General features: G+C 44.2%; 1 protein-coding gene across 1 annotated transcript; it reads left to right on the top strand.

Annotated features, from left to right (window-relative positions):
* Window positions 1-61: 61 nt before the first annotated feature.
* On the top strand, window positions 62-9,160 carry FAM72A (family with sequence similarity 72 member A). Its single transcript, XM_006267824.4, has 4 exons — window positions 62-222; window positions 4,372-4,449; window positions 5,687-5,811; window positions 7,244-9,160. The coding sequence occupies exons 1-4, from the start codon at window positions 80-82 to the stop codon at window positions 7,336-7,338; spliced, it is 441 nt and encodes a 146-aa protein (XP_006267886.1). The 5' UTR covers window positions 62-79; the 3' UTR covers window positions 7,339-9,160.
* Window positions 9,161-13,301: the final 4,141 nt, after the last annotated feature.

Here is a 13,301-nt window from a genome sequence, read left to right as displayed (position 1 = left end):
GGGGCGGGGCCCGCCTGGCCCAATGGGGCGCGGGCTGGGCATTTCGAACGCACAGCTGTGCGGGGCGTTCGGCGGCGCCATGTCCGGCAGCTTCCGCGAGCGCTGCGTGTCCGTGCTGCGCTGCCGCTTCTGCCGCCACGTGCTCAGCTCGCGCGGCATGCGCGCCGTGCTGCTGGCCGACGCCGACGTGCAGCTCTTCTCCACCGACATCCCGCCCGCAGGGTGAGTGCCCTGGACCCCCCCCCCGCCCGCGCAGGACAGCGCCTCGGGCATTTAAAAGCCCCCCCAGACCCACCATGTGCTGCCCCCACCCCCCTACCCAGCAGGTGGGGGTGTGGGGGGGGCACAGATGGAGAAAAAAAATGATTTGGGGGCATGCCCCCCCTAGCAGGGGAGCCCTTCCTCCATACTACCCCCAAAAAAGCAGGGAAAATGAAGAAGTGGCTCTTTTTGGCAGGGAAGGTGGGATTGGAATCTAAAGAGAGTGAAAACAGCAGTGTTTCTCAACCTTTTAAGTAGCAAGTAACTCCTGAAAACTTTAATAACTCCCCCAACATTCAGTTTTCCAGCGGGGGGTTATATTTATGTGTGCCGTATGTTGGGAGAAAGGCTCTGTGTATAAGGCCGTGATAGGACAGATGTCTGACCTGGTGTGGGTAGGGTTGTCACCTTTTACACCAGGAGTGCACAACTCAAGTGTGTACCTGGGCCCAAGCTAGGAGGGTTGAACACTAAATTATTACCGGGGAATTTAATTTTTTTAATTGCACCAAATTTTTTGCCATATTTTGAGGGTGAGAGAGTGTGTTGGGGTGCCCATGTACCGCCTGCCTGTGTCTCGTGTACCCCCAGGGGTACACGTACCACAGGTTGAGAAATGATCTCCTAGAGATCAGTAAAAAGGGCGTGGATGGGACCCTCTCTAGCACCTCAAGTGCCACCTGCTAAAATAGAGCTGTAACAGTTTTCCCTGTGTACAGCATCACGATGATCTGAAAGCTATTTGGAAGAAAGGCAGCACTTGATCCAAGGCACGTAACTCCCCTTGTTTCAGTCCCAATCTGTTCTACTTCACACCCACAAGCTGGTTTCTACGTTTAATGCTCGGGGAAGCGATGTGGAGCAAAGACAGCAAAGTGAGTTGTATTGGGCCTGGTGCATGAGCATCATCGAACGTATTGTGCGAGAAGCGGAAAGCACCCAGCTTGGTGTTCAGAGCTCGGCATCAATCAGGATAATAATCTTACTTATAAATCAAATACGCTTGCTCTGGGAAATGGAGGGAAACTAAAGTGATATGCACAGTGTGGATGTGGATTTGCACAATGTGGCAATGTGGATTTGCACCTTCTGTACACTGAACTTGGAAGTAACCACATTTAAATATTAAGAACATGAAGATTTCAAAACAGTATGTTAATTGAGACATGTGGGTTAAAAGGAGAACTAAATGTAAGGATAGTTTCATTTTAAGTATGTTCTCCAACTATAGAGCTGTTTTTCTGCAAACTCAATTGACAGTCCCCAAGCTTATGCTACCCTCTTCTGTTGGTACAGCTTTGCCAGCTGGGAGTACAAAGAGGTACAATACCCGATAGATTAGGTTGTACTGACAGAAGCCCATAGTGTGGACACTGCTTATGGCAACGAAGCTGGGTTTTTATTTGTTTCGGGGATCTTTGAGGGTGAATACAGAAGTAGCCATTTACTGGGTCACACGGTAGGTCCATCACACCCCATATCCTGATTGACACAGTGCCAGAAAGCAGGTGCTGGGAGGGAAGGAGCTTGAACACAGCGTGTCCAGAACTTTCTGCAGCTTCCAACCTTTGGGGTTTTAGGAAGGGCTGATTTGGAGCCTGCATTCCTATCTACCACACTCACCGTCTACTGCTGAATCGGTCCTGGGAGAAAACCCACTTCCAAAGGGGGTTGGACCTAAGTTACAAACTTGTGGCAATGAGTTCTGCAAAGTAATTGCGCACCCTGTGAAACATCTTCATAGGGTTGACCTGGGAAAGGGAGAGAAAGTAAAGCAATATGCAGAGGGCAGTGTGGATTTGCACCTTCTGTACAATGATGGTACAATAAGATACACCAATGAAGACACAGCTTTGCTAGTAGTATTTGCACTTTGCTGCTACTACAACGATGTTTCTATACTAGTAAAATGCTTCTGAACTGTCTTCATAGATTAGATGGAAAAAAAATAAGAGTGACAATGATTTACATGGTTACAAGTAGCATAAACCACAATTTATTGTGCAAGAGGAGAATGCTAACTGCAACCACGAGATTATGAAACTCAGTCAGCCAAACACTGCAGCTTGAAGTTAAAATAGATGGGTTCAAGTGACTTAGAATAGGATTTACTGGAACTTGCTTTTCTTATGCTGCAACTTTTCACTTGCAGAGCAGCTTGGGGTTGGGGAAAGATTTGTCAGGGCTGAGTGGTTTAGTGCAAGCGGAGACTAAACTGTGAGAGTAGAACAGAAAAGGAAACGTGCACACATGCAGAACAGAAGTTCAGACTTCCTTTGCATAGGAGAAAGCGTGCAGATAGATTTCCAGGTCAGTAAAGGTCTGATGCTCACAAACCGTTTTGAATCAAACCCATAAATAGTAGGTAGTTGGAGGTGGAGGAAAGCTGTCCCTCTTTCACAAAGTCTGCACTTCCTACCACTGATACTGCTCTAAAAGTGGAAGTCTTAGTGGAAACCATTATAACGTTTTAGCTCAGAACAGGGTCCAGGCGACACTAATTGAAAGGCTGGTGACTCCCTGGATCCACTCTGCAAGTGCTCAGACTAGTGGAGCTTCATCAATAACTAACTGTGGAAAAACCAGGACAAATCATCTGGTGCAAGCAAGACCAAAGACAAACTGTAAAATAATAAAGATCCATTTGCTGCAAAATGACCGGTATTTTTATTTTGAATTGAAACAAAAAACAAACTACTAAAAATAAACTTCTGTTGATGGAGCCTGTTCACAGGGAGAGGAAAAGTCTTGCTTAACAGGACTTTGATTGAAAACCAACAAAAGAATCGTATCTTGTATTACTGTTCTGCTCTCAATACCTCTTCTATGAAGAAACTCAATAGGCATTAAATCTGCCTGCCTCATTGAAATGAACCTTCACTTTGGTCATATTATCTAATGTGTAAAGGAAAATAAACAAGACTATAAAAATACTAAGTCTTGATGGTAGTCCTGTCTACACTGCAAACTGCCCCTCAGAAAGAACCAAGTTTCTTCCACCTATGCTGCCGCATTACAGCTGGAGCAGCAGAGCCCTGGTTTCCAGGAGGAGGTGCTCACACCTTCTATAAAATCAGCAGCTTTAGAGGCAGAAAGAGAAATCCTTAATGACTAGAGTCTTGGAAATCCCGAGGCCCCTATGCCAACACACTGGTTTCCTGGAGGCAAGGCTGAAATAGCTGCAACAGATGAAATAACACTAACAAAAAACCAGATGATTTGGGTTTTAAAGAGACTGACGGACACTTCCCAGTAGATCACACTAAACTTTGAGGTGGTCAGACTTCTGGTCAAAAGTAGAGTTTTATTTTTATTTTTTTGTTTGTTTAAAGTTTACTATTAAGCAATCTGCATCTGGTTTTGCTGGGGAGAATAACATGCACAACTAGGGAAATCAGATCCCATTGATCTTTTAAGGTTCAAAACGGCGAAAAATTCTGCGGAGGACTCCCTTGGTCTGTGCCGTAGCAATTACCCTTGTAACAAAGGATCTGGCTGCACGTCGCATTTGGTGAAGTGGGACATACTTCAGAAACAGGTCTAGATCCATCTCATATAGAACAACTTCAAGCAAAGAAGTAGTAGTCAGCAAAAGGAGATATACATCAAAAAAGTCCGTTGTATTTGTGTTATAGAGCCAAGGACTAATCTGAGATTTGTCCAAGTGGAGATGCTTGCAGGGGGGAAAAAGTGATGTGAATTAAGTAAAGGTGGGAATTGGGAGTGGATCAGCTACTCTATATTTAATGTATGTGGACACACTCCTTCCAAATTGAAAAATATCTTAATTATACTTGGTTGATTTTTTTTTTTTAAATTTATTTTTTTGTTTGTTTATTTATTTTTTTGCAAGTGAATAAATCTGCTGAAAGAGCTTCTCATGCTGAACTGTGTGCTACTAGGAGAAGCTCGCAGTGCAGGAGTTATTGGTGGACTATTTAGGAATCTGTGAATTGGCTGTTTAATTAGGTATCTGTAAATTGAAATGGAAGCACTAGAACTTCATTAAAACCCTGGCTTGTGGACTTTTAGATTAGAGGAGGGGTGGGGAAGTGTGAAGCTGACACAAATAACATTAAGCCATTCCTATGGTAATATTCCTTCCTGCAGTTCTGTTGACTTCATTGGAAGCTGCTATTTCACTGAAATCTGCAAATGCAAGCTGAAGAACATTGCATGTTTAAAATGGTAAGTTGTGTCATTTTAATGCGACTCTTGTAACTGTATGAGCACCTAGTAAGGGGTGCATGTGCTGTTGCACATCCCGTAAAAATCTCCGTACCGACCAGCCACTAACACAGAAACAGTAGGGCCATGAACTAAGCACTGCTCCGTGGAAGCCTAGCCCGGTAAACTTGGGGGTGACTGTCAGCCTGTCCTAGCATAAACCTTTGACATAATGAATCCTTAACTTTTAAATAGTGTTTCAGCATACAGTCGTGAGAACATTTCCCCCCATGAAATGCTTTTACACCGTGGAATCTCCATCCTTGGACACTTTCAAGAGCAGGTTGGGTACACACTGGATGGAGATGGTTTAGTCAGGGACAATCCTGCCTTGAGCAGGGGGCTTGAATAGGTTACCTTGTGAGCTCCCCCCAGCCCTACATTCCTATGAACCTATTCCAGTTTGTTTAAACCTAAATAATAATGTCCCGGTGGTGGACTGAGTCTTCACAAGCAGATGGAAGATGCCATGCTCAAAAGTCTTAAAGCTTTTTACATATACTTCATTAATGCCTGGTAGTTAAAGGTGCCAACATCTTTCTTTTTAAAGACAAATACTAATGCTATTTAAGAAAAGTCATCATCAGCTTTATGCTGGCTCAAATTCAAGTAAGGGAAGGCTTCTGGAATTAAAAACAAAGAGGTGTGGGATTTTGTTTTAGAAACTTGAAGCAAGGAAATCTGGTTTGTCCAGATGCTGAAGAACACAAAGTGCACATACCGATAGGGTGTGCGGCTGGGAGTGTGGAGAGCCAGTTGTGGTCGATCACCATGTTTCCAACCCTGCTTCCACTGAAATCCATTACAGCATTCCCTGTAAGTTTAATAGGAGTAGAATGAGACTCAGATCCATCAACCTAACTTCTAAAACCATATAGATCTTAAATAGTGTTTTTATAGGGCTACTCTATGCCACCAGATAGAAGAACTTGTCTCAGGAAATTCTACTGTGCAATTTAGGTCTAAGAAAAAAATAAAATGGCAACTGGAGTGACTTGTATATCACTATGGATTGTATTGGTGTCGCTAGTTTTCTGTCATTAAAATAAATACAGTTCCTTATCTAAAAACGTACCTTGGTTTGCCTAGCAAAACTATTGCTCGTGTTTAATATTAAACCTTTAGTTGACTCTTCTGTTCAAACCATCTTTCAGCCATGAACTTGCACTACAGTGACGGTGTTTGTTGTCTGTTCTAGCGGTAATGTTGTAGGTTACCATGTGATTGCCCCATGCAAGCCTTGTCTGCTGTCCTGTAATAATGGGCATTTCTGGATGTTTCACAGCCATGCGGTTTTTGGCATCAACCGACTAGACTCCTCTGGTAAGGAATACTTTGGATTCTGGGAATTCCAGTTTGCATTCTTAGAAATTGTAACTAGCAACTTATTTTTTTATAGAAGTGTTTATTAGGCCTCCTCGACCCCCTACATTTATGCTATAATTAGTGTTAATTAGCATATTGATCATAATTATGTCATTAACATGTTAATCATGGCATAAATAGCAACAGTACTACATGTGTACCCAATTTAAGGCATCATAAAATGGCAAACCAGCTATAAAAATGCAGAACATGTTTGTGGGTTGTTTGTTTGGTGCCTTAAATTGAACGTGTGGCAGGGCTGGGACTGACGATCAGTCCATTGCTAGCCCGTGCCCTGGACCTGCAGGCACCCAGCTTTCAACTTGCTGGCGGAGGGGGAGCCTGAGGTCACGATCCCAGGGTCCCCCTGCACTGGCAAGGACAAAGGGCACAATTGGAGTCTGATCCTCAATCCCAAATCAAGCCTCCTTCCGTGCACATGCAGCATGGCAAGAGGTGCCGTTGTTGGGACTCATGTCACCTTTTAAAGGAAAGTGTGACCGGGGCTGTAGTATGTGCAATTAAGGCATGAAGACACTGTAGTGAACTGGCTTTCTAACACACTTGGAGAAGGAATGCTGTACTAGAAAACTCGCACAGCTTTAGATATTTAAAGCTAAACTCTTGGCCTCTCATATTTTGTCACTTTATGCGGATCTTCCCTCGCCTCCTCCCCCACAACCATGAGATTTGTTTTGATAGGAGACTTTGCTCCTACCCCTTTGCTGACTAGAGACAATTTTCAAAGGCATCACTCCACTATGACCTGCACAAACACAAAGTGGTGTAAACAGCACAGCCACAGGCTGCTATTTATATTGGTGTGTGTGTTGCTCCACTGTGCTATTAGGCAGCCCTCCAGTGAGCAGTCATTCTGAGATGAGCCACGTTGTCACTGTGACCCTATGTAACTTCTTTTCATCCCTATAAGCTTCGTATTGGTTGTGACCGCAGCTTCTCTTAGGATTCAACAACCCTACCCTCCCCTTACCCAGCTACTTACAGCTTGCATGCTACGCATTCAAGAAAGGCTGCCTTGAGTCCTCCCCAAAGTGCTCACCTTTTCAACAGGCCTATACAAGAGAAAAATATTGTTTAAATCTCTTCAATGTCACCTGTGTCAAATCAATGCAATTAAAAATAACCCAGGCATGAGAGGATTACCAATAACTACATGATTCATGCAGGAACTTGTTGCTACAAAATGCAGTTCAAAGGGATATTTCAGAGATGAGTTGCAGAAAAAAAAAGCAAGTGGAAAATTGTTTAATTTAATAGGTTTTACAAACACTGGGTCCCATCTGTTCGGTAGCAGTGTATTCAGCGGTTGTTCCAACCCAAAACTAGGTCAGAATTCAAATAAGTTATTTACAATCCTTTTTTTCCCCAGGTGTGAACTTACTGCTTTGGGGCAACCTGCCAGACTTGGAGGAAGCTACAGATGAAGACATGCCGGGCATCTCCGAGGAGGAGTATATCAGATAAATGTTATCAGCAGCATGCACCACAGCAAAATTCCCCTGTTAACTTGTATTGCAGGTCTCCTCCTCCCGTCTTAGCGAAGACTCGAGCAATGCACTTAATAGGAATACGGTACTAAGGTAGAAGCTGTCTCACGGTTCATTTTAAGCTACCTTAAGACTTTCTTGGTTTTGATTAGGATTTAGTGTTCCAATTAAAGATGCTTCTTTGGCCACATTAGCATGGACATATCTGGAAGACAGCAGGCAGATGGCTGCTATTTCTGATTTTGGATCTATTTTGTACTTATGTTAATAGCTGCAGGTAAGGAAAACAGTGGTTAAGGCTTCCACAAATGCCACTCTTGCCTCTTTTGTTCCCCTTCCTAAATATCAGCTCTTTGGTCTCAGTAAAGGCATTTTAAAAACTATAATGGATCAAAGCATACTTAGTCTGGATGAGCTGTGAGATTAAGCACAGTCTGCAGAGTTTTCTTTGTAGAGACCAGTTCAATGTCCCCTTCTACCTCCTGCTCCATCTGTAACTAGGAAGGGTGCATCTGCAGTTTCCTAAGGCCACCATCAATGCTGCTGAATGAGGGAGCTTGAAGGCCTGTGCTGAAGCTGAACAGCTGGTTGTTTTGCTCCTCCTTTAAAGGAGGTTGCTTCACCACTTGGGAGAGGCATGTTGAGATGATGGTTCTGCATGCAAGTCTATCATATGATGTGGTGCTCAAGTGTAGCGATGGACTTGGCTCCGCTAAAACCTAAGCTGCCAAAAGAGGCCAGTCAGTTGCTCTCAAAACTGGGAGCATCCCAGGAACTGGTCCATTTTTTCCCGACATTGAAATGGAAGTGGAACATGTTCACCATGTCGCTAGCAGAACTATCCTTAGAAACGCAGTGCCTGAACTGCTTACCTGCCCTGTAGAAGTCTCCCCATTGCTGTAACAAGCACTGGAAGTGTGGAAAAGGGTTAGCATCCAGGCACCAGGATCAGCAATTACCATTGTACATGTCTTCAGTCATCTACTAAAAGACTGGCAGCAAGCAATACTTAAGTACTCTGCTTGACACGCTTACAGCTGCAGTCAATAAAATTTTGATTTGGCTTGTCTACCATGGGAATGTAGGTGATCCTTAAGTAGTGGGTGGCATCGAGCACCTCAGGAAGGAGGCAGCCAAGCTGGGTCCACACAGAATTTGCTTTACACGCACTCTCCTGCTTGTTGCTACCTAGGAACTGCTTTGTTTTGCTTACCTTTTTCAATGTTTTTCTTCCTAAGAAAGGAAGATCTTGAGAATAAATGTGTATTAAGAAGTTGCTTTCTTGAAGAAACTTAGATGACAGCAGAGATTCTATTTAATGTGAAGAATTGTAAAGTGCCTATTGTGTGTGCACACGCACATGGTTTTCTACTTATGCTCTGCAGGCCAAGCATAGACACAGCATGCGATTACTTTAAAAATAAATGTTATGTGACTTAGCATAAATACCATCCTCAGCAGGACTTGGCAAGTTGCTGATCCGCAGGTAGGATGAAAAGATGGAGTTCGTAATACACGCCTAGTTCACTTCCGTATAGCTGGAGTTGATTCCCTATATTTCAATCAAGACTAACTCAAAGACTGATCTCGTGTCAAGGTGTCAACAATAGTGTTATTGTCTATATCCTGTTATGCTCTGTACAGATGCACTGAAGGTGATCTTTTACTGTATATAATGTATCCTAACCTTACTACCTCTAGCATTGGCTAAACCAGGTACCGGGATTTGTCTGTCTTGTTTTGATTGTACATATGCTATGTCTGAGCATTAAATAAGAGTCTTGTACCCATTCATCCGACAGATGTGTGAAGTGTGCTTGTGGTAGGTAGCCACAACAGCAAAATGGCGCTCTGTTCCCAATTGAAGCTCCTTTAGATTCCTCTCAACTTAGGTGGGACAGGCAGAAGTCAGACGGAGCTGGCCCCGGGTTCTGCAAAAGGCTTAAATTCCCAAGTTTCTTCTGCCTTCTAGTTTATCATTAGCAAAATGCTCATATATTATGCTCATTATAGTGTATTACTGCCACTTGTCCGTCTTTACCAGTTCATGCCACACGAGGATTCACTGGATTTTAATAGACAAACGGAGCGCTGCGAAGAGAAGGCAACGTCTAATGAAAACAGGGCTCTGCAACGTCTCTTGTTTAGACAAGACTTTGTTCCCAACTGTTTGTAGAGGTAGGGCAGTCTTGAAGTGACTCTCCATTTTATCTCTGCTCAGGCATTTGTTTCCTGTTTGCTCTTTTAATCTTCTCAACGTTTAACTTTCAGAGGTCTGAGCCAACCTCGTGGTATTGGTAAAGTTGGGTTTAAAGCTTGTTCCCTCCCTTGTACAGAGAAAAAAAAGCTTCCCACAATGAAACAGAATTAGTCTAAGCAGTTGTTACAACGATAGAGAGAGGGGGGAAGAATATTCAATACAACGACTTGCCCAAAGCTTATTTAAAAACCAATAATGGTTTCCTGGCCTCTGACCTCTAGCCTCTTTCTGGATCTTACTGCAGCGGATCAAGTGTTTTTCTTTTCTAACAAAACCCTGGAATCTGTAGTAAATCAATTAATCGTTGGTTATTGTAGGGATTTTATGATGGGCATATTGTCGCACAACAAGACAGGTAATCTGTACACCGAAAAGAGAACAACAGAATTCAACCTCCCTCTGGTCTTAAGATCAGTCTAGTGGAAAAAAAATCTGGCAGCCAGGCTGTTTTTCTCCCCTCATTGGGAAGGTTTTTACAGTGAAAGCTTTCATGATCTTCGGTGTGCAACCAAAGCAGAGCAGTAAGCTGAAAAACAAGAATCAAGTCCTACAGCTTTTTTCCTCTGCTTATTATGATACACAAGGCAAGTAATTACTAGAGCTCCAATGCTGTAGTCAAGCCTGGATTTAGCCAGATGGGAACAACCGCCAGGCAAAGGGGCCTGGTTTTTGCAACTCAAAGCAAAGGGGCACTGCATGTCTTCAAGTTACTGGCACTAAATGCATAGTTAGATCAATGTGATTGGTCTTACAGTAGTAGTAACACTAGGAACTACAACAGCCATGTATCCCACAGGCCCCATTCACAGTACTGCAACTGAGACATATTACAAAACAGATTTTGTTGGTTGGGGGTCATAGATTTGGCTGGAAGGAAATGCACTGAAAGCCTGAATCCCCCTAAAACACTCAAATGAAATGGCTTTCCTTGGAGCCACAGGGCTTTGTGCAGCAACACTACTGTCAATGGTGATGCATTCCCATCCCTGTAATGCATAATTCAGCATCGATTTGAGCTAGCAGGGTTTGGAAGGGAGACAGTCATAGCAAGACATTGATAAATTGTTTTCCTTTTGCTCTTAAGTAAAACTTGTTAGGAGAGATGCATATTTAAATCTTCTTCATTATTCCCATATAAATTAAATGCCCAATCATAACCTTACATTTGTATCACGCCATTCAGCCCAGACTGCTGTATAGTGGCAGAGTCAGAAATCCTTTTGCCATTGAAATGCAGCCAGGTCCAGGATGCAGGGCAGTTGCCAAGCTGATAGCAGGCTGTAAGGACAGCAGGGTAAACCCATGCTGCAATGAAATTTGGCAGGCAGTCTTCATCCACTTGGACTAGATCGGCCCTTGGTTATTGAAGGAGGTCCAACCTGAAAGCACGCATGCTCGGTGTACAGCCTGGAATGCAGTTTATCTGCTTTGGAGACAGATGACAGACTGAGTCACCCCTGCAGGGTTTAGAGCGGGTGGTGCTAAGTATTTCAGATCTGAGGGCGGGCCACAGTGCCATCCTGCACCCATTGTGCCATGAGATTAGAAGGGCCAAACCTTGCTTTCTCGCCCCCTCAGCCATGCCACGCACAGCAGAGTACATATAAACCCAGTGACCTAAGTATGCAATCGCGTTGTTCTACCATAACTGTCCCATCTGCACATTTTCTTACCTCTGCAACCTGCTAAGACCTCACCTGCTCCAAAAGTGTCTGTTATTTGCATTAGGGTAGACGTCTTACAACTAGCTTCATATAACTGGTTTAGCTATTATGCTAGAACACACATGGACCTTAACGGTGTAGAAAGACTGGACAAATGGGAGGAGAAGTGAGCACATCAAGTGAATGCTGCAGGTCAGAGGTAGATCCCAAAGGACAGATGCAAGAGCACAAGGAGGAGAGTTCTCAGCACTATGCCTGCAGCAAGCCATGGCCCAAGCTCAGTCCACGTTGGGCCACGTCTGCAGCCCGCTTGAAGACAAGGAGGGCAACCTCTTCTCCCAGCGGGCTTCCTTTGCATGGAAACGTGGACTTCGAGGCAGTAAGCAACCTCTTCCCCACAACCTGCAGTACGCTTAGCAAGCAGCACCGTACTTAACGCTTGCACTTTGTGCAGCTCGTGTCAGAGCGAACACCAGATCGCGGGATCATCCAAAGACGTTTGTAACGAGGAGATACCCACTGTCACGTCTTGACAAAGCAGCTTTGTTTCCATAGCAGCTATTAGCCGGGGGGAGCATCTCGGCTGCTTTCCTATCAACAGCGTCTCTTGTCAGATTTTACACCCAACGCAGACTTCACAAACTGGGCCTGTACTTCCTATTGATTTCTCATTAGAAAGCATGTTTTGTATTTTGGACAGCAGTGGGGAAGGAAAGGGCGGGGGAAAAAAAACCTTGGTCACATCTAAGGTCTTCAAAATCTCTGGTGCTTCACTTTCCACATTGTCTGCTCTTCATCAGACTCCTGACAGCTTGATGTCTCTGGGTAACGTTACACAAGGGAAATTAGTTCAGTATTTCTCACCAACGCCCATCTGTATATGTCAACGCACATAGAAATTTGTGTGCACGTTTGTGAGGCAAACACTGATACGACATTATAGCGCAGAGGAATGTGAATGATTATTTCCAAATGAAGAGCACTCATTAAAACACCGAATGGCATCTGGAAGCAGCTTCCACAACTCCTTTCTGTGCTAGAGCAGAAACTCAGGAGATAGATCACTCTTAGCACATGTCCTCTTCCAGCACAGGGAACCTATCGTGACTGGAAAGGAAAACGCAGAAATTCAGGGGGGATTTTTCCTAGACAGCTTCAGGAAAAAAAGTCAATGGACTATGTGCTACTGAGTTACTTGCACACTCAAAGTCTCTCTTGAATGAACAATGTGTTAGCGTTGTCTGGTGCTGCATCATTCCAGCCAGGTCTGCGCTTCAGGACCAGACCATTTGGGGTAACAAGGATGCCACAGGCACGGACTGAAATGCATTGCCAGCAGTAGGGTGGAAGAAGCTTATGCAACATCTGCATTCACCTTCCTTGAGCCAATGCCATCAGCAACTCATTCAAGAAAAAAGACGGCCACGTTTCACCAAGGATGAATCTGACACGTTGTCTGTGCCATGTTCACGGACCATCTCTAGGCAGCTTTTTAAACAGGAGCTGGCAAGCGAAGAGGCAGGTCACCACAGAGTGGAGTTGAGGCTTAAGCATAACTGAGGAGGAGCATTTGCAACAAGCTCCTTCGAAAGCCAAGTCCTGGTCTTGCTTACAGGGATGTGTATGCACTGCGTTATCCAAATGAAAACACAAGCGTGGAGCGAGAGATCCAGAAATGCACAAAACCACCTCAAAAACCACCTCAAAAACAAAAATAAGGACTCGCCAGGAACTGGAAGGTCACAGTGGGCTAGTAGGGTGGCAAAAAACAGCAACATATGCAGTCTCATTCACCTCCCACTTACCACTGTGGATTCAAATACTTGATTTGCTCTTGCTTTTTACCCTTACGGACATGGGCATGAAAAAGAGATGGGGGTGAAGAACAAACAAGCTGTTCCAGGGGCTGTCTCCAATTTTTGGAGAGCAAACAAGTTGCCTATATACATAACAGGCTTTATACAGGACAAGGCTGCAGTAGCAGCCTGACAGGGAGGCTGGGGGAAGGGAGCCTGT

Source organism: Alligator mississippiensis, chromosome 14, assembly GCF_030867095.1.
Source record: "Alligator mississippiensis isolate rAllMis1 chromosome 14, rAllMis1, whole genome shotgun sequence".
NCBI lineage: Eukaryota > Metazoa > Chordata > Crocodylia > Alligatoridae > Alligator > Alligator mississippiensis.
The sequence above is the reverse complement of the archived record's forward strand: the minus strand, read 5'-3'. Positions and strand labels throughout refer to the sequence as shown.

Coding starts and splice junctions, on each gene's coding strand:
- FAM72A (XM_006267824.4), top strand. CDS start 80: ATGTCCGGCAGCTTCCGCGAGCGCTGCGTGTCCGTGCTGCGCTGCCGC. Junction 223..4,371: donor ACCGACATCCCGCCCGCAGG/GTGAGTGCCCTG, acceptor TCCTTCCTGCAG/TTCTGTTGACTTCATTGGAA. Junction 5,812..7,243: donor CAACCGACTAGACTCCTCTG/GTAAGGAATACT, acceptor TTTTTTCCCCAG/GTGTGAACTTACTGCTTTGG.